The 27,934-nt window shown below is 41.6% G+C and overlaps 1 protein-coding gene across 1 annotated transcript; it reads right to left on the minus strand.

Moving 5' to 3' along the window:
• Positions 1 to 1,124: 1,124 nt before the first annotated feature.
• LOC128514906 (titin-like) lies at positions 1,125 to 22,247 on the minus strand. Its single transcript, XM_053488853.1, has 4 exons — positions 22,211 to 22,247; positions 5,089 to 5,124; positions 1,256 to 1,552; positions 1,125 to 1,132 (listed from the first exon to the last, which is right to left on the minus strand). The coding sequence occupies exons 1-4, from the start codon at positions 22,239 to 22,241 to the stop codon at positions 1,125 to 1,127; spliced, it is 372 nt and encodes a 123-aa protein (XP_053344828.1). The 5' UTR covers positions 22,242 to 22,247.
• Between the last annotated feature and the right edge of the window lie 5,687 nt (positions 22,248 to 27,934).

Here is a 27,934-nt window from a genome sequence, read left to right on the forward strand (position 1 = left end):
AAACCAGTTAAGTGTCTCTTATTGAACCGTTCTCCCAGTTACAAACTCTGAATATTTTGTATTAAACATTTCCCTACTTGTTTAACAGTAAACACACTACATGAAGACTCACCATGCACTGTGATGTTGACAGGATTACTGTTTTCTCCAGATTCAGACTCACACCAGTAAACTCCAGGGTGGGATTTCTGAATAGAGCTGATATTACATGTAGATTCTGTAACTGATCCCAAACCTAAACAACCTGTAACTCCTCTGCTGTGTGTGTATCGTCTCACTGTCCATCCAGTAGAGTGTCTCTGGTCCTCACAGCTCAGTGAGAGAGAGTGACCAGTAAAGTGTTGAGTTCTGTTGGGATTGATGATCAGAGAGACTGGAGGAGATTCACCTTAAACACACAACATTATAACTCACATATTATTATGTTTGTATTGTTTTTTTCCCGACATTGGTGTATTTTTCAGTTACTTATAAACATATAAATGGCTAAAGTCTAATTACACTGCATTCTGTAGAGCTTTAGAAACCTGTACAGCATGTGACGTCTTCTACACGCGCAGGAAACTCATCCCGTGTGTGTTTGTGTGTGTTTGTGTTTGCTTGCGTGTTGGGGGCGTGGCCTTGTATGTAAATTACCCAGACTGTTACACTGTGAATGGCGTGTGGGCGTGTCCTGATCCGGGTCCTGATCAGATAATGAAGTGAGACAGAAAGACTGTACCTCTAGTTGGATTCATACAGATTACATGAACTTAAAATATTTATTATCAATTTAACTTCATTTAAAAGTAGACTATTTAAGCTTTCTGTAGATATATTTAATAAAGATAAGTTTCAGAATGATATTGACTGAGAGAGCTGAAAGCACACCCTGTTTATTTTCTCTATTTTACAAAAGCACACGGTTTTGTGGATGTTGTGAGTGTACATCTATAAAAGTAAACCCTTTAAAGATTTAATGATGTACTACACTTATGAATACAATAAAATATGATGAAGCATTTTAAATTCTTTTTAGGGTTATAAGAAAACAGTGGAAGTGGACCCGCCGGTGGTACGGCCCACCCCTGAGGGTTTTAAACAGTGCTATGTGAATGAGAATAATCCTCTACCAGTGCTTAGGGCTATTCAACTGCCATAACACCAAACATCAGACACAGATATGATTCTGAATATGTTAAATCAATGCTGTTTGATTTTATTTACACATCTATATCCAACACTTCAACATGGGTGTGATCAGTTTTCCACTCACCAGTGATCCATAGTGGCTGTGAATTGCTGTGGTCAGTCTGAACCGTCTGTCCGTCTCTCTCTGCACTGCACGTATAAACTCCTGTGTGTTTAAGAGCAGCAGGACTGAGAGTGTAGGAGCCTCGAGATCCTCTACTGCTGTCTTTATATGTGACAATATTGTCTTTCTTGAGAGCCTCTCTGTACCAGTTGAATGTCCAGTCTGTAGAGGAGTCTGTAACCTCACAGATTAGAGTCACTGAGTCTCCTTCAGTCACCCAGCTCTGTGGAGATACACTCAGTACTGGGCGTGGCGTCTCTGTTGCACAAGAAATACACAAATATACTTAAATCTATACATTTACTTTATGCACAAAAATCATTCCATCGCTTAAAGATCACATAAACAGCACAGAATAGTAAAAACAATGCAAAATGTGGATGAAAAAGTCAATAAAAAGATATCAGGAATATTTTGGCCTTTTTGGCCTCATTAATGGGTGATTTAATTTTTGCTAAATGAATAGAATCACCTGTATCCACTTGTCTGTGTTACACAGGAGTGTGAATCTCTCTGATAAACACTGAACCTTTTACCATTTTTCACATCTCACCATCCATAGACGACATGACAATTATATTTCAAGGCTTATTTTAAAATAACAGAAGAAGCATGATGTAATCTATTTATTAAGAGTCCACTCATTATTTCTATTTACTTCAGGTACAGGAACAGTTTACTCTCAGATCTGACCAGTTAATAAGTTAAAGTTAGAAGTTTAATGACGCTCATACTTGAGTTCCTTTAAACACACTTAGTGTAGCCAAGTTAATATTTGCAACCTAATTATTGTGAACTCCACAAAAGTTTGTTGTTTTCTATGTTTTTATGTTTATTGCATTTTGTATTATAAGATGCTGTGTATATAGTTATACCATGCGGAACCATATATGCAGCAATTATGTCAGGTAGAGCACATATTAGCGACACATTGGATGCCTCGTGCTGCGCAGCGGCAAGTTAGATTAACTTTTGCCGCCAGAGAGGCTAGGTGTGTTGTCTCTCGCTCTGCTAATACGAGCACGGTAAGAGTTCTAAAAAGTTTAATAAACAAGTTAATGCGCTGATTCATGCAAGAAATAGGACATTTTGATGTTAAGCTCTGATGTCGTGAAGCTGTTTGTTTATTTTATATGAATATTTATTGTGACTCGTTTAGCTTATTAGTTTTCTGTTTATTCAAGCAGAGTGAAGGGAGAGACGGTTGTGCTGTGCACAGTTTTACATGTGCTCTGTGTTTTTGCAGGTATGTTGTGCTATTTCTTTATATACATGCTGGTGAATTTTGAGTATGTGTTATATAGAATATTGTTTCGTTATGTATAAAAAAAAGTGAGCACTTTGCACAGGTAGACACACTAAGTGTTTATTTCATTTATGTTTTTGTTATGCAATTGGTTTTGTACTATTTTATTTTTTTATATATATACATGTCCATGAAAATATTTATGAATATTAGATAACCTTTATATATTTATTTAATACTATTATTGTTATTATACATACTTGTATACATATTTAAGGGTATATTATAATATTTTATTGTCTGACCTATGTGATGTTTTATTTTGTCCTTTTATAATGCTTTGCACTGTACTTTATGTACATCAGTGAGATTAACTTTTGCCGCCAGAGAGGCTAGGTGTGTTGTCTCTCGCTCTGCTAATACGAGCACGAGTGAAGGGAGAGACGGTTGTGCTGTGCACAGTTTTACATGTGCTCTGTGTTTTTGCAGAATAAAAAAAATAAATCAGGATCGTCCTTGTCAACATTGTTTCATTAATAAAGAAAAAAGCCACACAACCAGAGTAAAACCGCTAAATTAGCACCCTTGTGACTCTCGTGACTCTATAGTATGAAGTTAGAGAAGAGTAAATAAAATACTAAATAAATAAATTGTAGTTAATAAAGACACTTAACTAATGATATATCTGTGTTAAATCCGTTATTGCCCAGATGAGGATGACTTCTCTATTAAGTTTAATTCTTATTAATGTTTCATCTTCATGGTTGTTTCAGGGAGTTCTTCTTTACCACCATCACCTCTCATGGGCTCATTTTTAATTAATACATTCGAATTAAATTTAATTATTAATATTTTATGCTTAGATTAACAGTAAACTTTGCTGTGACTATGTTCATTGCTTAAAGCAATTTGCAAATACAATTTGGTTAAAATAGTTCCCAAAGTTACAGGGGTACACATTGTGGTTTGAAACAACACTGTAATGTTTAATTGCATGTATACATAAATCAATTAATTAATAAAATTTTTCCCTATAATATAGTTTTGTTGCTGAATGTACAATACCATGGAATCAAATGCTTTTTGCAAAGAACTTACCAAAAAAGCAGCATCGGCAAAATGTGTGAGAATGCACCAGAAGTTTAAAAGAAAACGTGAGAAAATGTAATTTAATTGGAAATAGTAAAAAAAAAAAAAATAGTTAAAACTCCTTCCTTTCTTAACAAAAATAAATGTAAAAATCTGATTAAATATACACTCACCTAAAGGATAATTAGGAACGCCATACTAATACGGTGTTTGACCCCCTTTTGCCTTCAGAACTGCCTTAATTCCACAAAGCATTGATTCAACAGGGTGCTGAAAGCATTCTTTAGAAATGTTGGCCCATATTGATAGGATAGCATCTTGCAGTTGATGGAGATTCGTGGGATGCACATCCAGGGCACAAAGCTCCCGTTTCACCACATCCCAAAGATGCTCTATTGGGTTGAGATCTTGTGACTGTGGGAGCCATTTTAGTACAGTGAAGTCATTGTCATGTTCAAGAAATCAATTTGAAAAGATTCGAGCTTTGTGAGATGGTGCATTATCCTGCTGGAAGTAGACATCAAAGGATGGGTACATGGTGGTCATAAAGGGATGGACATCATCAGAAATGCTCAGGTAGCCTGTGGCATTTAAACAATGCCCAATTGGCACTAAGGGGCCTAAAGTGTGCAAAGAAAACATCCCCCACACCAATACACCACCACCACCAGCCTGCACAGTGGTTAGAAGGCATAATGGAACCATGTTCTCATTCTGTTTATGCCAAATTCTGAGTCTACCATTAGAATGTCTCAGAAATCGAGACTCATCAGACCAGGCAACATTTTTCCAGTCTTTAACTGTCCAATTTTGGTGAGCTCGTGCAAATTGTAGCCTCTTTTTTCCTATTTGTAGTGGAGATGAGTGGTACCCTGTGAGGTCTTCTGCTGTTGTAGCCCATCCGCCTCAAGGTTGTGCGTGTTGTGGCTTCACAAATGCTTGGCTGAATACCTCGGTTGTAATGAGTGGTTATTGCAGTCAAAGTTGCTCTTCTATCAGCTTGAATCAGTCGGCCCATTCTTCTCTGACCTCTAGCATCAAGTCATTTTTACCCACAGGCATCTTGGATGTTTTTCCCTTTTCACACCATTCTTTGTAAACCCTAGAAGTGGTTGTGTGTGAAAATCCCAGTAACTGAGCAGATTGTGAAATACTCAGACCGGCTCTTCTGGCATCAACAACCATGCCATGGTCAAAATTGCTTAAATCACCTTTCTTTTCCATTCTGACATTCAGTTTGGAGTTTAGGAAATTTTCTTGACCAGGACCACACCCCTCAATGCATTGAAGCAACTGCCATGTGATTGGTTAATTAGACAATTGCATTAATGAGAAATTGAACAGGTGTTCCTAATAATCCTTGTTTATTGGTGAGTGTATCTACAAACACTGCCTACACACACATTTGACATGTGCTGAGAACTTAACATAGAAATGTAAAGTAACATTATATAATCACCTTCAGCATGTGGCGCTGGAAGAAGTAAAATCAGCACTAAAACAGAACAGAAACAGAGAACATGATGTAAACATCTAGAGATTCAGGGTATGATTAAAATCATATGAGACACACTGAACTCATCTGTGAGGAAAACAGTATACAGAGTTGTATTATGTGTGTGTGTGTAAAGAGCTTATAGAGCATGGAATTCCACTTTCAGAAATATATCCAAAACATTATTTTGATCAAAGAACACTTTTAAACCCATTATCAAAGATGGACAAAATTGTGCATTGAATACACAGACTACTGTAAAAACAACAAATTTTTGACGATTTATCATCATTTTGTAATTTCTTTGGGTCTGTCTGTCTATCTATCTATCTATCTACAGATGTGGCCATTAGGAATGCACGTTTTTTCCGCGAGATGCCGAAATTCAGCGCGCCGTGACGCAACTTGCCGCAAACAACATTTGTCAATTTAAATAAATGTGTTGTGCTTCACTTAATATCTGCCAGATGGCGCATGGAAGGACTTAATCTAAAAGCCAAACAACAAAGAATTGTGTATAATTAGTTAGCCTAAAAAATTGTAGTGGACGTGAAAGAGTTAATATGTCACGTGTTCGTGGTGGAGAGTCACGGGTTACGTGGAATTGGGAATATTAATCACCTGGGCCCGGTTTCTTGAAAGCTTCTTATTGCTAAGTAGTTCCTAAGTTGTACCTTAACCTCTCTCTTAACGTTATGGCGCATTTCCCTAAACGTTCGTACGCTAAGTATCTCTTAGGTAAGTCACACGTTCAAGAGGTTGGTTTGGACCAACCTTAACTCATTCTTAGCGTAGTTTCAGCTCATGACGTTAGTTGCTGCTACTGAGCAGCAGTCTTTATAAATCAGCGGCGTATGGAAGCACATTATGGCACGTTATCAAAGTCATAATAATGATTGAATATACTGTAGGCTTGTTTAAGAATATTATTTTATTTGATATCAGAACTAATAGAGTGACTTTTAATTAACCTATTTCATAATGTGACTAATGCATTAAAATTGGTGATCACTTTTAATATTGAACAGGTGGCAAACAATTTGGCAGCGATACAGCGTGTTGTTGTGCTAAACTGAAGACGGCACCGTCCGCGGAGCAGGTGTGGTTCATGTACATTTTTCCTTTAGACAAAACTTCATTCCTTTTCATATTTTCCTTAGGGTCGCTATTTAAAAAAAAAAAAAAAAAAAAGGTTTTGCCATCTCCAAATTCAACAGATTATGGAGCTTCTTGACCTGCTCAGACCTGCGCTTGCCAGGCCATTAGCCATTATCCATAACTGGATGGACTTTTCTTTTGACACGTTTTATTTTATGAAATTTTATTTAGTTAAATGAGAAAATAAACTTGGGAGTTTCAAACCCCACATTCATTCATTTTCCTGAGTGATTGTAATGTGTAATACACCTATCTCACCTATGCGGTTTCCATATACTTTCCGCGGGAGCCGTAAGTACGGTTCATCATGATTCACCGTGGGTTTTTGCGCAGTGATTACGTTTCCATCTTTCCGCGTGAAAAAATAAACGTTTAATTTTTTGGGGGCGGTCCTCGTGGAAGCTTGCAGAACTTCTCGTAACATTAGCGGAACGTTGGCCGGCAATCGCGGCAGCCCACGGGGCCTAAGATCGCATCTCACCATGAGTCAAAGCGCATAGAGCCGCCTCGAGTGCCCGCCCGACTTTCTGCGAAGATCTGCAAGGTCCGCGAGCTTCCGCATGTTAAACATGTTTAATTTTTTTGCGTGGTAAAATGGAAACGTAATCACGGCACCAAAACTCGCGCTGAATCATGATGAACTGTACTTACGGCCCCTGCGTGAAACCGCGTAGGTGAGATAGGGGTATTAAACCTCTACTCTGCCATCTCTTTACGCCCAACCACTGTTTTTTTAGGGGTGTTAGACGTCTGCTCTGCCATCTCATCGTGCCCAACCACTGACATGCTTTACATTGTTTCTGAAGCTGGTAAAGAGTGTTGTCAGCTGTTTGTCAATCAACTATGATTGTATACTCGGTTCGTTTTACTGTCACTACAGGTTACATAAAAATATTAGCGACAGTTTGGTGATTTCATTTATATATTTGTCTATTATGTCATGCTATTGATAAGTTAACCCATGTCGAAATAAACTTTATTAAAATAATTTAGTGCCATGTTTAATTTGCATAGAAAGTGCCGTCTTTCTTGACGCTGTCATGCAAAAGGAGTCAAAAATCGATTCCTGAGCAACCGATGTCAGCTAATTCAGTACCTTCACTGTAGACAGCGACTTGTAACGTTGGGCGTAAGAGGCAGCGACTTAAGAAGACTCCTAAGAGACAGTTCGAGAAATACACTTAGAAAAGTTATCACTTTACGTAAGATATATCTTAAGAGTCTTCTTAGCTCGCGAATAGTGTGCGTTATCGAGAAACCAGGCCCTGTTCAATTAGAGTTGGGAAGGAGAGGGGGTGAGCAGTGACGATGTATTCTTTGTTCAACTTAATACAATTTTATACAACATAGTACAACTTTATGCAATAAATTTGATGTCATCAGTTTGTACAATAAATTTCAACAACACTCTCGTTGTGTCTTATTGTTTCATTCTAAATGCATAAGTTTTTGTTTTAGCCTCTCAGAGGCGTTTGGAAACTACAGAGTAGCCGCTACAACAATATTGTTTCCAATACTGAAGCAAACATGAATTTATTTTGTTTTACAATAGATCTTTCATGATGAATGTGTGTATATGTGCTTCATATTATTTTCATAATGATAAAATAAGATGCCAAAAATCGTGCTTTAAAATTCCTAATAAATTGCTTATATAGTTTTTCTAACGTCTTAACAGTATATGAACAAGAAGTGCTTCAGACTTTTTATAATAAAATTTATCATGTTTTTTGTTGTTTGTGTCCAGAATTGAATAATTATTTCATCCATTATTTAACCACGGCTAAATTGTGATTGTGAATTTATGACTGAAATAAAGCTGTTCTTTGTTGTGCGGAGACCCGCGGCTCGTACTTTCACTTTACAAAACCCTGCTGAAAAAAACTGCATAGACCAGCATTGCTGGTGGCCAGCTTGACCAGCAATTATACCAGCAGATGTTATGTTTTGGTGCTGGTATGCTGGTGACCGGCATTATAGTGCCATGATGCCTGTGCTGGTATGCCTGTCACATTACTGATGCTGGTCCCCAGCATACCAGCACCAAAACACAACATATGCTGGTATAATTGCTGGTCATGCTGGTGACAACACACAACATATGCAGCCCATGCATCCCAGCATACCAACATTTGATGGTAGGCTGTTCACCCTATCAAATGTTGGTATGGTATAAAAGCCAGAATACATGCAAATATTACAATGTTTTTTTTTTGCTTAAGGTATGCTAGTAACTCCCTAGTAACAAGACAAAATTCAGGTTTTACAAGATGGTCATCCTATAACTCTATATATAATAAAAAACTTTATATATCAATAAAAATATAGAATAGAATCAGTATAAAATCAGCTTTATTGGCCAATACAAACAGTATTAACAATGTGTAATATGTAACAATATATACAATATGCAAATTTGTAGCAATATGATAATTTAACAATAAACAGTAAACAAGTTTTTATTAAAAAAAATATAATAACTAAAACAAAACATGAGAGCAACCTCTCAGGACCATGTTCACACGTTCACACAGTTACTTTCACACCACAGTAGTATAAATGAGTGAGCTTGGCCCTTACTCATTATTTAGGGGTCTGCAGGTTTATGAGCTCTAAAGTAGTTCTTACATGTCCTGACATTTGTGTATTTTTCTTACTTATAAACATATAAATGCCACCTCTTTCACCTAGTGCAAGGAAAATGTCTAGGATTGAGAGAAGAGGGACACAGATGATCTTATACACAGAAGGCACATTTATGGCATCCTGTAAATATGGCTGTGCAAACAGACTTCAGGGTAAGTCAGGAAACAACAGGAACAGTGCACTATGAAGAAAGGGTGTTGGGTTTGTAAAAGCCCACTTTTACACCTTATACACAGTCATACATCTTTGTGCCTCTCTCGAAAAGCAGTTCTTGTTTAACTCAAGACAAAAGTGAACATTGTGTACCTGACACTTCCATGGTGTTTTTTTCTGCCTACCATAAACTGATTTTTAATGCACACAGACCCTGTAATTAGCAGTGGCAACATTCCTGGTATCTGAGGTCAGTCCATGTGCTGGTTGTGCGCAGTCACAGGTGAAGCCTTAACGTGTGGCCAACCACTTAAAAAAATACAAGAAATCCATCCCGAATACAGACCCCAGTCGTGGTCCAGGTTCCCATAAGGGCAAAAATTGCAGAGTTTGTGTTTTCCATGACATAGTTATGGTCCGTCTGTATCTTGCCTGCTTGTGTCCACTTAGTCACTGTAAACAGGTCATCAAACAGATTATTTTCATGGTCACAACTGTTTATAAAAAAGAAAAAATAAACATATGCATGATAATAAAATTACTGTATATTATTAATAACTATTGACCACGAATAAAGAGAACACAAGCTTTTGTAATGTTATACAACAATTTATACTTTTTGCATTACAATTTACATTTACACCTTAATATCATAAACATCTGGAAGCTACATAGCTAAATGCTAAAGTGTTTGTGCTAAATAACATTATAAATAGCGGTGTCATAAGCTAACCAAAAACTGAACCAAATAACATTAAGCTATCCAAAACAGGGTGAAATATATTATAAATATTTATTCCACAGCTGATACTGACAACCATCTGTAATCTACATACTGTAAGGCATTAGCTTAGCCACCGTGAACTAACCTGTTTGTGCTAAGCTACATAAGGCCATATATTAGCATGATTTAGCAGTGTTATCTACTGAACATGCAAACCAAACCATGTAAGTGACATTAAATGACAATGTTTCACATAAACTGGCAAAAGCTTGTTAGAAAAATAAAATAATATTAGTTTTATATTATCAGAATAAGGATTTTATGAGATTTAATAATTTACCCATGGTAACAGCTTGCTGGATTCTCCTCCTTCGTTCTCTGGTGGAGTCTCAGTGTTGTTCTGAAGAAAATCTAGACTCCTCCCACTGTCTAGAACATTCCGTAATGCTTCAGAAACCTGTACAGCGTGTGACATCTTCCACACGTGCAGGAAACTTATCGCATCTACTGTGTGTGTTTGGGGGCGTGGCCTTGTATGTAGATTACCCTGACTGTTTCCCTGTGAATAGCGTGTGGGCGTGCCCTGTCTCAGGCCATTATCAAATAATGTGTGGCAGAAAGACTGTATCTCTCCTTAGATTCATATGGATTACATTGTCGAGTTATCTGGGAATTTGCACATCAGCCTCTGCTTCAAACTTGAAAAAAGCCATAGCCAACTACATGGGACACGGGAATCAACTCTGGAATCACTTTTAATTCTTGTGCCTGACAGCTTTGCAGGTTACACAACAATTGTTTAAAATAGATTTGACTAAGTGAGGAAGAGTGAGCAAGGTCGATATCCTTAAATGAAAAACAGAAAAAAGGGTACATCACTATTCCTGATAAATAACAGTTAAATCACTACTTCTAAAACACAACAATTAAATAAAATTTAAACAAATACACCAACAAAATTATTCAACTAAGCTTTTAACACAACTAACTAACACATACTATTCTATCAATCCTTTAAAGGTCTCATCCAGTCCTATTTTTCATTAAATGTTAATATGATTCTTTAGGGTCCTAATGAAAAATTTGTAATATACTTTAATAAAAAATTCTCAATGGTTGTGTAAAAAAACACTACTTTTACCTGGTAAAAAATAGCTCTGTTCTCAGCAACCTGTTTTAGTACATGCTCCTTTACATGCTTATGATCTCTACTGAGCCCGCCCCCCAGTTCTGTGGGGCGTGTCTTCACAACACACGTGGGGTATAGCCACGGGAGTGTATTCCAGTGCGGGCAATGCTTTGGACTGCATTGCCCACAAAACAGTGTGGGCAATGCTTTGTGGGTAGTGCAGTCCAAAATGCGAAAACGCTGGAATATAGAGCCTGAACCTATTTTCTTAAGTAGTTTTTGGTTTGATTTAAGTACGGAACCCACCTGGAAGTTTGTAATGTCGCCTGACAATGCAAAAATTAAAAGAATAGACATGCATCGACCCGTTTGTCTTTCTCATCACTGCATGGGCATGAATTAACGGGCTGTTACGCGGCCTCAAGCAACAACAACAAAAGCGGAGAAGCTTACTGAAAAAGATACGAACGCGATGTGTTTACTGATGTGTTTACATGACTTCTTAATCATTGACAGACACCGTTATAAACCATCTAATGTTACAAAGTTAAGCATAATATAGTTTTCCGACTATGTACACAGTTTGCAACTAGACAATCACCTTAATGCATTGTTTATTATAAACGTGCGATTAGGGATTATATAGAGACGGATGTATATAGAGAAGACGACATAACCATGCTCTATGAGAGCGTAAGTTAACTTACACTCCACATTCATCGTGATTATTAGAAAAGGCGATCTGCAAAGATTCATAGAAAAAGAAATCACACTCACCGAGCCTGGGGAAGATGAAGCAGGAACACGAAGCGTTAGTACAGATCCATTTTTTTAGGAGCTGCTTCCTAGCAAAACCAGCTTTATATTGACCCTCATTTATAAAGCCGTCTGGTGAAAAATGATTAGCGCAAACATAAACACATTTAGGTAGATCGGCGGGGACGTTAGCTTCAAAAACAAAATTCAGCCACTGCGTCCTTAGGGGCTCAGATGTCGGTAGTGAATGACGACTGCTGTGTTCGCTATTACACCAAACAACTGTACACCACACTCGCTTAGGCGACATTTTGCTCCAGCATTGAAAAACAATGGCCGACAGCTTTCTTCACACTCGGGGCGGGTCTTTGCTAAAACACCAGTGTCAATCAACTATAGTAGGAGCCGCCTCTGTCGGTGTAGCGTCACATCGACAGGCATTTGAGATTAGCCTGAAATCTTTCTTGTTTTAATAAATGAAAAGAAAATCACTGGGCGGCTCTTTATCATTGTAGAGTGGTTGTGTACACACTTTCCTAACACACATTTCAGTCCAAACAGCTTGAAAAAGTGCATGTAGGAGTGTATGACCCCTTTAAAGGACATGTAATACACAACATCATATTACATTTTTTGTGAATACATTTAAAACTTAAAACAACAATCACAGCATACCATATGTTACTCTTTTTCTTGTAATGAGCACTATAGTGAATTAATTAAATATCAAGTAACTCAATCAAGATTCAAGGGAGCAATCCTTCGTGTAAGTAAAGAGCGGTATTATCATACCATCAGTGTCCCCGAGATGACCAGCAGCCAATGGGTTTCCCTGTCTCACATGTTACTGACTGCAGTCTCTTACACACGTTTTCATACTCAGACCCTATACTGTTACATCATAGTTACATCATAGTAGATACTGTGAGGTGGCGATTCAATGTCACAGATGGTGCTTGTATGCTGAGTCTGCTGTACCTTTGCTCCATTAGTGACTGTGAGGTGATGCATACTGTGATGTCATACTCTGATCATGTCACAGTTGTTTCTTGTCGAGTGACTTCAGTTCCACTATTTCACTTATTTAACTTTACATACATTATTATTGATTAAGCTTCCTTCATTTTAAAAGTAGACACTTTAAGCTTTCTATAGATACATATGTATAGTGTAATGTCATACTCTGATCATGTCACAGTTGTCCCTCTCCACCATTTCACTTATTTACCTTTACACCTTCCACTTAAACTACTGGTTCTTGAAACTAAGTAGTTCACACTTGCTTTTCTTGTGCATGTTCTTCTGCTGAAACCAAGACAACTTTATTCAGACAATCTAATTTGTCGATTTCCTTGATGACCTTCTCTGTTTTGTCTGTGTTGCTTCCTGTACAATGCAAACAGTTGTCTCTATTGCGCCATTGCTGTGACAAGAACTTGCAGAATCGATTTTCCAGGGCCATTTTCTGAAATCCACCACCAGTCACTCGCTGGCTCGGCTTTTTGAATTTCCACGAGTCTGTTTGCAAAGAATGTCTGGAACCCATAACTATTACGTTGAATAGCCCAGAGCACAGTCTGACTGTCTACTAAGTGGAACAAACGTTCAACTTCCATTCGCCCATGCTTCTCGAAGTTTTTTTTCTGAGACATGCAGCAAAATCTGCACCACAGATCTCAGCCTTGACAGCATCCCCCATCTGGTCCAGTGGTGCTAACTTGGTCTTGGACTCGACTAATCTGAGAACTACTGTGTGAAACCTAACTTGACTGAGCTGCACATACTCCTCGAAGAGTTTGATGGCCTCATTTCTGAGATTTTCAGAAAGTGTCTTGTCCCATGTTTGTCGAGCTAAGCTCCCATTTCCTGTCTCTTGGAATGCCTTCCTGACAAGAAGTGCACCTTTGTGCTAGCAGGTGTAACAAGACCAATTGGGTCATAGAGCCCAGCAACCTGGCTTAGTAGCTGTCTCCTGGTCAACGGATTAGGCGTTTTCAGCTTCACTTCGACCTTCAAAAAGGTTCTGGCCTGTTCTCATTTTCTTTTTCCTTTTTTAGAAGTTAATGGAAGTCATAATGTAGAGTCTGTCATCTTCTACCAAGTACCCTGTTCCCAAATCTTTATTTTCTTCCTCCTTCATCTGGTTCGGAAGTATGATTGCTTGACTTTGTGTTTGTGCACCAGTCACTTGCCTCCCACTTTGCCCTGACCTAACCCATGGCTTGAGTGCAAATCCGCCGGCTACCAGAATCTCTTTAAACCAATTTATTATCATGGCCAGTTTCTCCTGGTCATTTTGAGATGTGAGGATGTTATCCACATAGCTATCCTCCTCAAGTACTCTGCACTCCTCCTTAAAATGAGCAAACTTTGCCAATCGTGCTGTTTCACGCATAGCTAATTGCGCAATGCATCCAGCAGGGCAATCTCGGATGTTGACCCTTGTTACGGCATACTTGCCTATTTCTTCTTCCTCAGTATCTCTCCAAAGGAACCTGTGAAGATGCACTTCACGCTCTTTAAGCCAGACAGAGTTGTACATCTTAATGTCTCCAAGAGCAGCAAATACTCCCTTTTTAAATTGAAGCAAGACAGCTCTGATTGGGCTGAGTACATCTGGTCCTTTTAGCAGGAGATCATTCATGCTCAGTCCATTTAAATTTTTGGGTACTATTCCAGACCAGTCGTACCAAGGTGGTTGTTGAGTGGAGGTTTGGTGCCACTAAGTGGCTGACATACCAAACTGGTCCCTTCCACTTCTCAATGACTTCCTTGGTGAGTTTTATCGCTGATCCTCTTATGACCATATCATGGACCTGGGCAGCGTAAATACCTCGCCATTTTGGTACTCTCTTGAGTTGTCTTTCTGTTCTTAGGAAAGCATTTTCCACCCCACTTCTGTTGTATGGAAAGGTGGATGGGTCATGGGGGATAGTTTGTATCGCAGTGTGGAGACTTGCTGTGGAAATCTTTTTCAACATGGGTAAGATCTTCTCTTATAACCTTAAGTTTTTTCTCTTCTGCAAGAGTCATTTCTTTTCCTCCAGGCTGACAATTACCACAACAGCACCCGCCACACTTTCGTTCACAGGCCGCTCCGATACTGTCCCACTTCCACCACTCAAGAAAATTCTGGTTACTTGCCAGTAAGCTTTTTGTTTCAGCTACATGACTTTTCTCTCTTTGGATTATCTTGGGAATATTTGAAGCTTGGGCATTTTCAAAGATTTCCTCATACTTGACTGCAGCCGCCCTCATAGACCGAGCAAAATGCGTTTCAGACTCATGTGCTCTCATATCCACCTTCTCAAAAAGATCAGGGTGTGCTCCAGCAACAGTTTTCCCCAACGGACTATCCCATAGAACGAGATCTCCCACGACTTTCATTCTTTGTGATGCAAGTCTCCCCTCTCGGTGGCTGATAAGGAGTTCAATCTTCTTCTGCCTTTTCAGTTCTTTGAGGTCTGTGTCTGAAAAGATTTTTTTCAACTGCTCTGGAGTTACACTTCTGTGGACTTTGGCAATCTCCTCTAACCCATAACAGATCAGCTGATGAGCCTTCACCGTCCCCTCGTAAGTTTTGATTCTAATCCTGAGGAGGTACCTTTTCGTGCTCACTCTTATGGCCATCTTGCCAACCTCTTGAACCACAAAAGTAACTTTTTCTCCTTTTAACTTGAGTCTATCAGCAGCTTTGTGCGTAATATAATTTGTGTCTGAGGCCAGATCTATCAGAGTGCCAATTATTTGTCCTTCATTAGCGGTTACTTCCATCAACATCATAATGACAGGGAGTTCTTTTAATCCACTCCCGACTAAAAATCCCATTTTGTCTCTCTCAGAGCAGTCTACCATCTTAGCTTTGTTGGTAAATGCTCTTTTAAACTTTTCTGCTAGTTCTGGTGAGACTTCTGCCAACAGCTCCTATTGCTTATCTGTAAACCTACTTCCTTTCCTGGGGTCTCTGGTGGTGGCTCTTTCCCCACCCATATTCTTGAGTTCCCCTTTTGGACAAAGAAGGTTATGGTGGTCTAACGGGCATCCCCTTTTACAGTCTTTGTTTCTGCAAAGATAGTTGTCATTGCACCTGTCACCATCCTTGTGAAATCCCAAGCAATTTTTCCATGCACCCAGTTCCGTTACAATGAACTTCTTCTCTGCTAGTTTTAGTTCTTTGAACTTTTTGCAAAAGAAGATTTTGTCTCTATGCTTCTCTTCTCTACACACGATTTCTGCCTTTTCTGAGATTTTGAGCTGCTCGAGCCTTTCAAGAATTTATTCTTTTCTCTTTAGGAACTCTAGTAGTGCATCAATGTGTTTCTCTGGTGTAATGCAATTTTCAGGATCCGTCATATAGACTAACCATTGTCTTTTCACTTGCTCTTAATGGACTTTATCACAAGTGGGTTCTTGATTGCGCCGATATTTCCAAGGTCCGTCAGATCTGCCAGGGCCTTTTCTACCATTTGGATTAACTCTATAGCCCTCCTTGGCTGATGATCTCTCACTGCAGGAATCCTTTCTAGCTCCTCGACAATTTCCATAGCGATTGTGGTCCTGTTTCCATAGCGGTTTTCCAACACTCTGAAGATGTCAGCAGCTGTGTTGAAAAGCCTGAGTTCCCTTTCAAAGGCTACACTCGATGCTGCGTGAAAACGCTATGGGAATATCTTTTCATGTTGCCGGTTGTGAAGCATGTGTGTACCAAACATGCCAAATTTTGGCTTATATAACCTCGGTCAGGTGACATCATCTGATTAGACTCACCGGCAGGTTATAAATAGGAGTGAGCCGGCAACATTCTTCAGATGTTTTTCTTCACCGCATTGTGTGTGCGCGTGTGTGTCAACAAGCATACTAAAAATCTAACAGCAGAATTTAAAGCTTATAAAACTGACCAGACAATAATGGCAGAGTTTAGAGCTAGATGTCCCCCTCTGTGTGATAATTTCCTTTCGGAGGGCAACATGCACACTTTCTGCTTGGAATGTTTGGGTGAGAAGCACGCTTTCAAGGGGCTTAATGGAGAATGTGAGCACTGTGATCTTCTCCCCATGAAGCTGCTACGCGCGCTCCTCGCGAGGGGGATCACAGGCTGACTTGGCCAAGGCACGAGAGACGGAGCCCCTCCTTTCTCTCGCCCTCTACCCCGATCCCGAAGTCTCTCCTTCCACTTCACGAGTGCACTCCGGTGCCTCTCGTGGGTGCGTTGAAGAGACTCACTTCCCTGCTTCTGTGGAAATGGAAGTAGCTTCCTCATAATGCTCCTCTAAAGATGAGAGAGAATATGAGGAGCTGCTTGAGGTTATAACGCGTGCAGTCGAACGACTGCATATTAATTGGCCACCAGAGCAGGCTCACCCAAAACACTCAAAATTACACAATAGATTTCTGTCGGGTGGCCAGGAGATGGAGCCAAAATGCTGCTCTGTCCCATTCTTTGATGACCTCCATAACTAAATATCTCGTACTTCTCGAAAAATCCTTTTTCTTCCCGTATTTTTGTTCCATCGACTTCATTTTATTCTAATATCGTGGATGCAAAAGCACGAGGCTACATCATGATGTCCCAGATAGAAGAGACGCTTCGCGGGCTATCTCTCTCCTGCGGCATCACCTTCATTAAAGAAACCAACACTTCCCTCCAAACCATGTAGAACCTCTGCTACTCTTGTAGGGAAAGCTTGCCAGTGAAATATGGGGTCCCACAAGGGTCAGTTTTAGGACCTCTGCTGTTCTCAATATACATGCTTCCCTTGGAAAACATCATTAGAAGGCATGGGATTAGTTTCCATTGTTATGCTGATGATACCCAATTATACATCTCAACAAAACCAGATGAAATACCCAAGTTGTCTAGATTAACCAAGTGTGTCCAGGACATAAAAGATTGGATGACTAATAACTTTCTTTTACTAAATTCAGATAAGACAGAGATATTACTCATCGGCCCAAAAACCAGCACACAACAGCTTTCACAATTCAGCCTGGGTTTAGAAGGATGTACTGTTACTACCAGCTCAACAGTAAAAGACCTGGGCATAATATTAGACAGTAACTTGTCTTTTGAAAATCATATTTCCAATATCACAAAAACTCCAAACTTAGGAGTATCCTATCCGTATCTGATGCAGAAAAGCTAGTTCATGCATTCATGACATCCAGACTGGACTATTGTAATGCATTACTAGGTGGTTGTCCTCCATCCTCAATAAACAAGCTACAGTTAGTCCAAAATGCAGCCGCCAGGGTTCTCACTAGATCCAGAAAATATGATCATATAACACCTATATTATTATCCCTGCATTGGCTACCTGTTCAATTTAGAATTAATTACAAAATAGTACTACTTACATACAAGGCTTTAAATGGTTTAGCTCCCACATACCTAACCAGTCTTCTGATACACTATAATCCACCACGTCCCTTAAGATCACAAAACTCTGGACTTCTGGTAAATTCCCAGAATTTTAAAATCTACAAAAGGGGGCAGGGCATTTTCATATTTGGCTCCAAAACTTTGGAATAGCCTTCCAGATAGTGTTCGGGGAGCAGACACGGTTTTCCAATTCAAAAGTAGACTCAAGACGCATCTCTTTAATCTGGCATACGCGTAACTCATCCCATAACCTCATACTCCAGTACACCTATCCTGAATGGCAACTATGCTAATTCTCTCCATCTTTTCTGTATTTTTCTACCCATCCCGAGGCATCTGGAGATTGTGCCAGCTTTAGTAGACAAAGGCCAACCCTGCGAGGTTTATAAGGCATCCAGAGAAGGACCAGCTCCAGCTGGATTCTGCTTTATGATGGCTGGAGCTACACATCCTGCTCCTGTGCTTCCAGTGATCCAGACCCCATCTGCCCTCTGCACTTACTGACTCCCTGTGCTGAACTGGACTTCATGTTAATCTACACAACTTCTGTTATATTGAACTTTCACCTGCACAACACACATGATGTTATTTCTGATGATCTGTTATCACCCAGATGAGGATGGGTTTCCTGTTGAGTCTGGTTCCTCTCAAGGTTTCTTCCTATTGCCATCTCAGGGAGTTTTTCCTTGTCACCGTCGTCGTCACCCTTGGCTTGCTCATCAGAGACATTTCATTCATCATTCATTCATCTAATTATTATCTAGACACATTTTTTTCACACATACACACTTCCAAATATTTAATTTTATTTTCTTTTCTAAAAAAAAAACTATTCTTTAATTTTTTGTAAAGCTGCTTTAAGACAATGACCATTGTATAAAATTGAATTGAATTGAATTGAATTAAAAGCGTTTCAAGCAGCAGGTCAGGCCGGTGCGCTTCCTTGCACACCATGGCGGTTTTGCAGGCGTACCAGGCTGATCTGCTGAAAGATCTGAGCACAAGCAGCACAGTGAATCAAAAAGAATTTACTGAATCACGCCTGGCTACTGATTTATCCCTGCGTGCGACTAAACAGACAGCCCGTGCTATCAGCCGTTCTATGGTCTCTTTGGTGACTGCTGAAAGACACCTATGGCTAAATCTAACAGGCATCAAAAATGAGGACAGAACTTTCACCTTCCAGCCTATTCGGCGATGCTGTCAATATTGTCGCCACTAGGTCCTGAGAGGCTAGATTGTATGAACAGGTCTTTGGGAAATTTCTCCCACGCCGTGCTCAGGAGTCGAGGCCGTTGGCCACCCAGCCCCGACCAGATCTGATTCTCGCCAGGCGATAGGCGCAGAAGGAGAGCATCAGCAGCCGGGCACCCCCCCGTAAGGACTAGGGTACGGCTCGTCGCCCCTTACAGACAGCCTCCAAAAGATTAGATCGCCGCACTTCACTTCGCCGTCATCTTCACTAAAAATAAGTCCTGATAGCCTACGCGCTCAGGACCCGGGGAGCGGCACTCAGCGCTCTTTCCCTTAAGAGCATGCCCCCATGGGGTTGGTGTTCAGTTTCCGCCGCCTCTGGTGTTTCGGACGACACCGATCTCCAAAGATATGTTAGTGCCTTGGTTTTATCCTGCTACATCCCAGGATGCCGAACCACTAACAGCCCTACCCCCCCTCCCCCGTGCAGTCCAAGTACTAAAACTTCTACCCCTTTCGGAGAAGCTGGCAGCGTGCGAGCTACTGCCAGGCTTATCTCCCTGGGTACTAAAGACTGTAGACATTTACATTACATTTACATTTAGGCATTTGGCAGATGCTCTTATCCAGAGCGACTTACAAAAAGTGCTTTAAAGTTTACATCATTGGATTACATACTTAGCTAGTTTGTTTTTGTTAATTTATGTTGTAATTTATGTTAGGTCTCTGTCCTGTCTCTTTTAGCCAGCTAACTAGGCCTCTTGGTTAGCTAGTTTAGTGTCTATGTTAATTTATGTTGTAAATTTATGTTGCATGTAGCACCTTAGTCCTGGAGGAACGTTGTTTCGTTTCACTGTGTACTAACTGTATATGGTTGTAATGACAATAAAGCCTACTTGAACTTGAACTTACACTGGGTTAACTAGGTTAATAACTAAGTGCCATTAGTCCAACACAACTGGGAAGAGTTTTTTTTTTGGGGGGGGGGGGTTAGTTCAATTACTGGAGAAACAGATGCGTCTTGAGTCGTCGTTTAAAGATAGTCAAAGTCTCAGCTGTACAGACATCTAGAGGAAGTTCATTCCACCACCTAGGTGCCAGAACAGAAAAGAGCCTGGATGAATGCCGCCCTCGATCCCTGAGAGATGGTGGACTGAGGCGAGCAGTGCTGGATGATCGGAAGGAACGTGGCAGCTACAGGAAGCCAGTGCAGGGAGCGGAGGAGTGGTGTGGTGTGGGAGAACTGGAAAGGTTAAAAACGAGACGTGCTGCTGCATTCTGGATCAGTTTCACACGTCATCAGATCACAAGAGTGTCTCTATCATACCTAATGCACTTCATGGTGATGATTTTGCCGATGTTAGAACACTGAAAACTAACTTAAAAAACAAAAACAAAGAAAAGGTGGTCAGAGCAGTCGTGACAGCCGCCGACCTCACCGGCGCCATCTTGGAACTGAGGAATGATTGTGATTAACAACGATCTAGACTGTGAGCAACATTCTAACATGTGTCCTTATTGTGCAGGTGAGTGAGTGACAGATAGAGGCTGGTGGCGATAACATTGTCTGTTGAGCTGTTGGACTGATAACCAAATTGCAGCAGATTCTTTGAGGGAGCAGTAAGGTCTTGATGTGCCTTGTGATGTGCCTCTTGAAGCACTTTATAATGGATGGTGTGAACGTGATGAAATAGGATTCATTGAGACAGGACAGGTAAGACAGGGTTTAGGTACAGGGTTGATGTGGTGGCCTTGAAGCAAGTGGGTACAATGGTGCTGCTCAGAGAGATGTTGTAGGTGTCAGTGAGAACATTTACAAGTTGGTCAGCACATCCCCTGAGCCCTCTAACAGGAATGTTTTTTTTCTGGCCCAGCAGCTTTCTGAAGGTTGTAGTGGTAGATTCTGGGTAGAGTCTGAGTCTCACATCAGCACCAGTAAAAAATGTTACGTTAAGCCTTTATTTGTCACATATACATTACAGAAATCTTACTGTAATTCTTTCTTCAGTGTAACTGGGGTCAGAGTGCAGGGTCAGCCATGATACAGCACCCCTGGAGCAGATAGGGTTAAGGGCCTTGCTCAAAGGCCCAACAGTGAAAACCTGGTAGAGCTGGGGATCGAACTCCTGACCTTCTGATCAGTGACTCACTGCCTTAAGCCCTCTAAACTACTGCCAAGTTACTTGACCTTAAAGGCAAACCTCACAGAGAAATAGACATTAGACCTAGGAACACGACTTTTAAAATAAAACACCACAGTAAAGAGCATAAATCACTGCTATCAGGCCTCTATATAACTACTAAATCAGCAAATAATAATAATAATAGTTAGTGTGGGATCAGTATATGGTGCATGGTATTAGTGCTTAATAGAGTGAGTTTTTGTAGTGAGATGTTTTAATGTACAGACCATCACAGTAACAAAAAGGGAAATGAATGAACCATTTTCTCAGTAAGCCTACGTAGTTAATGCTAACAGTGTTTTGTTAAAGCCTTTCTGCACAGGAAATGGCAACAGAGTTACAAAACTGTATCTTCACTGTTGAAAGTACAAACACCATCTAGTCATTTTCTTTCAGCAGATGAAATGATGATGAGAGGTTGTTACTGAGCAGCAGATAACAGCAGGACACAGAAGATCAGGTACAGATTCCAACAATACAGACTCATTTACACTCATTAGATTATTTAAACCCTGTGTGTTAAACTCGCTCTATTTGTACTCTTACCTGTTGAACTATCATAGTTACTGAGAGTAGTTACACATCAAACTAAACCCTTCTCATAACAGTTATGGATCCACTGATCCACCTGAGCAGTCATGCTGAAGTACACACAATGTCCTAATCACACAATAAGCTCATCACTCAGGACATTCAGACTGCAGATGAACAACTTTATACCCAACACTTACTCTAATGAAGACACAAAGAGAACATTTACTCACAGAACATCACAGGGAGAGGACTGAGATCCATCCTGTCCTTTTACTGACTAACTGACTGACTGACAGAGCAGTGGTTTGTGTTAAAGCCCTACCACTTCCTGTGTTGCCACAGAGAGAGAGACAGAGAGATGTGAGCTTAAACCTCTTTTTTTGTAAACAGTTAATGTGCCTGTTCCTTCTAATTTCTAGGAAAACCACTTGCTGTTTAAGTTTAAGTGATGTTGTGCTGGTCATCAGCACTGGTGTCACATCAGGTATACAAAGGTGGTGGTAGGCGTGAGGCTGCAGCCAGATCCAGAAACACAGCCATACTCATAAGGAGCACAACAGCATAACTTTAAGTGTGATATTGCAATATAACAGTTCCACAAACACCTTATTATTATCAAACCAGTTATTTAAACATTTATTTTGCTTTGCAAACACACATACTGTACTTTCATGACCGGTAGAACTAATTAACCACAACTGGCAGAGCTGGCAACTGACGAAAAATCATTGTGGCATTATTTTGTTAACCTTATGCAAGGTCCCAAAATATATTTCTGTCCAGAGTCATTAACTGTGACCCTAGACACAAGGGCAGCTCTGTCGACTATGATGACTATTACGACTCTGGAAGACCTCTAGGAGTGTGCTGTGGCATCCAGCTCAGGATATGGTTGGCATTGGATCCTTTGTATACCAATGGGTAGGAAGTGGGACAGTAACCTGATCATATTAAAATATCAAATTATTTAAACATTAAACATTATGATTAATGTAATAGGTTTTTTTTTCATTTGTTAGAACTTCCTTACTAAAGAATCAATACATTACTTTGTAATACATCATAATTAGCCTCTATTAAATGTTCAGTTAACTGGTCCATCCTAATCCACTACATCTACCTTTAGTTTTCCATTACTGCTCAAATATAAACTGTCTAATGTGATTTTGTCCAATAATAATACTACTCAGTTACACACCACATATATATAATAATAAGTACCACATGAGCCAAACATTGAGTACAAGTAAAGTTATATTTATTTATTACAGTCAGTAACCACACATTCACACTTCGTCTTCTTCACTGCGCATGACAGTTATAAAAAAAAACCACAAGCAAAACCACGACAACCAACTGCCTACCTCTTTTCTCAGATGTCAGTCTCACTGACTACTTTTGATAATAATAATAATAATAATAATAATAATAATAATAATTATAAACACTGTAGCTCTGGTTACATGCAGAATAGTTTTTCTATTTGTGTGTGCGCGTGTGTGTGTGTGTGTGTGTGTGTGTGTGTGTGTGTGTGTGTGTACTGTATGTGTGTTTTTGGCTGACAAAATAGTAGCAGGCATCCTATCTTGCAAAAAACAATACTCATGAGCACCAATACAAACACACACACACACACACACAAACACGCACACACACACTATCGAAATAAAAAAGCATGCTAAAAGGTTGCTTAAGTACTGTTTGTGCTCAGCAGTAAAAGGAAGTACCTCAGCTCTTGTGATTGTATCTGTGAGACTTTTGTTGTCTGATGTAAAAATCTGTGAGATATTTGTGCAGCTGCCCTGTGACTGACCTCCCTAACATTCTGTACTCTGTTAAAGGAACTAAAGCATAAAGTGCATCTTCACTGTCTCCTTATTATACAGTATTGTCTTGTATAATACTTTGTTTAGTCTCCCACCTCAGGTTCATGCAGAAAATATAATATGAAGAACTTTTCCTCTATTCTATTCTATTCTATTCTATTCTATGATAAGAATCATTTAACTTATGTTTTTTTTTTTATGTATTCTATTAGAACTTTACCCAAGTAAACAGGAAGTCTGATTACATCACACATGGCTTTAAAACAGAGTAACAGCTAGCAGGCGAGTTCTAATAATGTTAGTTATTAAATGCTAATGAATAAGTGATGCTATTAACCTCACCTTAACAGGTCTTATACATCCATTAAACCCACCATGGACAACAGAACAAAAGCAAACAAAACCACTATTATTTTTATTTATGAGATATTCAGGAGTACATTACTTAGCACAAGACACATTAAATTCAAGATTCAAATAACTTTATTAATCCCAGAGGGAAATTGCTTAATATGTACATCAGGATGTACATGCTCTTTCTCAGTGGCAGTTCTACACTGACTTGCTCCCCAGGCACGACTCCCTCCCGGCACCAAAAAAAAAACAAAAAAAAAACTTTACATTTGTAGACACCTGTCACGAGCCAGCCACCTCCTGCAAGCACCTCGCAATCCTAACTCCACCCCGGAGTTTTCAGCACGCCCAGCGTTCATCACGGCACACCTGGATCTGATTACGGATCACCCCTAGGCTTTAAAAGCAAGCTGAGCGCACCTGTTGGTGCCGCAGTGTGCCTTACGTCTTTGTGTATATTATTAATTCCTTGGATTTTGTCTTGTTGCCGACCCAGCTCCCCTTTGGATTCTTCTTTCGTCTCGTCCCTTCTGCCTACCTTGCCTGATTCCCGGACTGATTCCCGTGTATGACGCTGCCTGTATTAGTTTCGTGACTTCAGACTCGCCCTTTGGATTTGTTTGTTCACGCGGCTGGATCTACTGGTTATCGACTCTTACCTGGTTAAAGACGCCGATTGTGTTCTTCGGTCCACGGCCAGTGACGCACCCCGCCGCGGTGCAAGAAGACTTCCGCCTCTTCGGAGGACCTCCCTCGACGCGCGCCGTGCTTATACTTCTCACGGACATAAGTTGGAACCCCTGCACCTCTATCCTCGATCGCAAAGCGGACCCACGTCAGGAATCCGCAACGCCGGATGCAGGCGGGAGCATGCCTCTACTGTGGTCAGGTTGGGCACTTGCGTCTGCAATGCCCGGTAAAAGCCAGGCCCCCCCAGTAAACCTAGGCACACTGGAGGGGCGCACCCAAGAGCAGCTGCCTAGAGGCCGTCCAGTCCTTCCCGTCACGCTCTTCCTGGGCAATCAGCTCCACGTAGCCCATGCCCTCGTCGACTCCGGTTCCGACCAGAATATGATCAGCGCCACAAGGGTCAAGGAATTATGCATTCCTACTCTTCCCCTGAACACCCCATTGTCCGTCCACGCTCTTGATGGAACGCCACTCCCTCCTATTACCCGACGCACCACTCCGGTAACCCTAAGTACCTCTGGGAATCACTCGGAAGAGATTTCCCTTCTCGTTATGGATAGAGCTCAGTGCCAGTTGGTGCTTGGTCGTCCGTGGCTTGTTCGTCACAACCCGCGCGTGGACTGGAGGAACAATGCCATACTCGAATGGAGCCCTCTCTGCCTGGCCTCTTGCCTGAAATCTGCTCTTTGCCCCACCGTAACATCAGGACCCCCTGAAGATTTTCCCGACCTTCCCGTGCTCCCTCATGACTACATCGACCTCAAGGCTGTGTTCAGTAAGTCCCGGGCCGTCTCTCTTCCACCTCATCGTCCGTACGACTGTGCAATTGACCTCCTGCCTGGCACTACCCCGCCCCGGGGCCGTCGCTTCTCACTTTCACATACTGAAAGGAGGGCCATGGACCAATACATCTCTGAGTCATTAGCCGCCGGCATCATTAGACCATCTTCATCACCCGCTGGGGCGGGGTTTTTCTTTGTGGCCAAAAAAGATGGTACCCTCCGTCCTTGCATAGACTACAGGGGGCTGAATGACATCACCATAAAAAATCGGTACCCCCTGCCCCTGATGTCCACAGCCTTCGACCTCCTGCAGGGGGCCCAATTCTTCACGAAATTGGATCTTCGCAGCGTCTATCACCTGGTCAGGATAAGGAAAGGGGACGAGTGGAAGACCGCCTTTAACACCCCATTGGGTCATTACAAATATCTGGTCATGCCGTTTGGGTTAGCCAACGCCCCGGCCGTGTTCCAAGCCCTAGTCAATGACGTCCTCAGGGATTTTATAAACGTCTTTGTCTTTGTATATCTAGACGACATCCTCATCTTCTCGCATTCCCTGGGTATCTTGGAACACAAGATACATGTCCGTCAGGTTCTCCAGAGGCTGCTTGAGAATCAGCTGTTCGTCAAGGTCGAAAAATGCGAGTTCCATAGTAGCACAGTCTTCTTCCTAGGCTTCATTGTTGCCCCGTCTAGGATACAAATGGACCCTGCCAAGCTGAAGGCAGTCACGGGCTGGCCTGCCCCAACAACACGCAAAGATCTTCAGCGCTTCCTGGGGTTCGCAAATTTTTATAGGCCGTTCATCCGCAATTATAGCTCAGTAGCCGCTCCACTCATCTCGCTAACTTCAGCCAAGACCTTATTCATCTGGTCGGAGGAAGCGGCCAGGTCCTTTCAGGATCTGAAGAGGGGATTCACTTTGGCTCCTGTTCTACTTCAACCGGACCCATGCCTTCAGTTTGTGGTTGAAGTAGATGCCTCCGACTCGGGTATTGGAGCAGCCCTGTCTCAGAGGTCGCCCAAGGATAATAAACTGCATCCGTGCTGCTTTCTTTCCCACCGACTTTCTCTGACCAAGAGGAACTACAGTATTGGCGACCGGGAGCTGCTGGCAGTGAAACTCGCTCTGGAAGAATGGAGGCACTGGCTAGAGGGCAGTAAAATCCCATTCCTGGTTTGGACGGATCATAGGAATTTGGAATATCTCCGGACCGCCAAACGCCTAAACTCTCGTCAATCAAGGTGGTCCCTGTTTTTTTATCACGTTTTAACTTCTCCCTATCCTATCGTCCGGGATCTAAGAACACGAAGCCGGATACCCTCTCTCGCCAGTTCTCTCCTGCCAACGATTGGGCACCTGAAGCCACCGTCCTGCCCCCTCATTGCCTCGTGGAAGCAGCGCTACTGGAGGTTGAATCGCGGGTCAAGAACGCGCTTTATCAACAGCCGGGCCCCTCACAGACACCAGAAGTTCCACTCTTCGTTCCAGAGGCAGAACGGTCCCACGTCCTGGAGTGGGGACATAGCTCGAGACTGGCCTGCCACCCCAGCGCGGCACGCACGCTGGCCCTGGTTCAGCAACGATTTTGGTGGCCCACCATGAGAGAGGACACTCGTCATTTCGTTAACGCCTGCGACTCTTGCGCCAGAAGCAAGACCAGCAATAACCCCCCCGCTGGCTTCCTTAGACCCCTTCCGATTCCTCGCAGGCCCTGGTCCCACATCGCCCTCGATTTCGTCACGGGACTCCCTGACTCGGAGGGTAACACCTGCATGCTCACGGTGGTGGATCGCTTTTCCAAGGCAGCCTATTTCATCCCACTATCTGGACTCCCTACAGGCAAGGAGACAGCCGAGCTCCTAATCATGCACGTTTTCCGGCTTCATGGACTCCCCACAGACATCACGTCGGATCGGGGCTCCCAGTTCACCGCCCGGTTCTGGTCTGCTTTCTGCAAATTAATTGGCGCTACCCCCAGTCTATCTTCTGGCTATCACCCACAGACCAACGGCCAGGCGGAGCGAGCCAACCAGGATCTAGAAACAGCCATTCGGTGCATGGTCACAAAGGAACCCCATTCCTGGAGCCGGATGTTACCATGGATCGAGTACGCCCACAACTCCCTACCCACATCAGCCACGGGTCTCTCCCCTTTTCAGTGCTGCCTCGGTTATCAGCCTCCTCTGTTCCTGTCCCAGGAGGTGGAGGTGAAGGTCCCTTCAGCCCAAGCCTTTATTCGTCGGTGTCTGAGAACGTGGCTAAAGGCGAGATCTAGGATTCGCCGGACTGTTTCAGCCT

Source organism: Clarias gariepinus, chromosome 1 (genome assembly GCF_024256425.1).
Source record: "Clarias gariepinus isolate MV-2021 ecotype Netherlands chromosome 1, CGAR_prim_01v2, whole genome shotgun sequence".
Lineage (NCBI taxonomy): Eukaryota > Metazoa > Chordata > Actinopteri > Siluriformes > Clariidae > Clarias > Clarias gariepinus.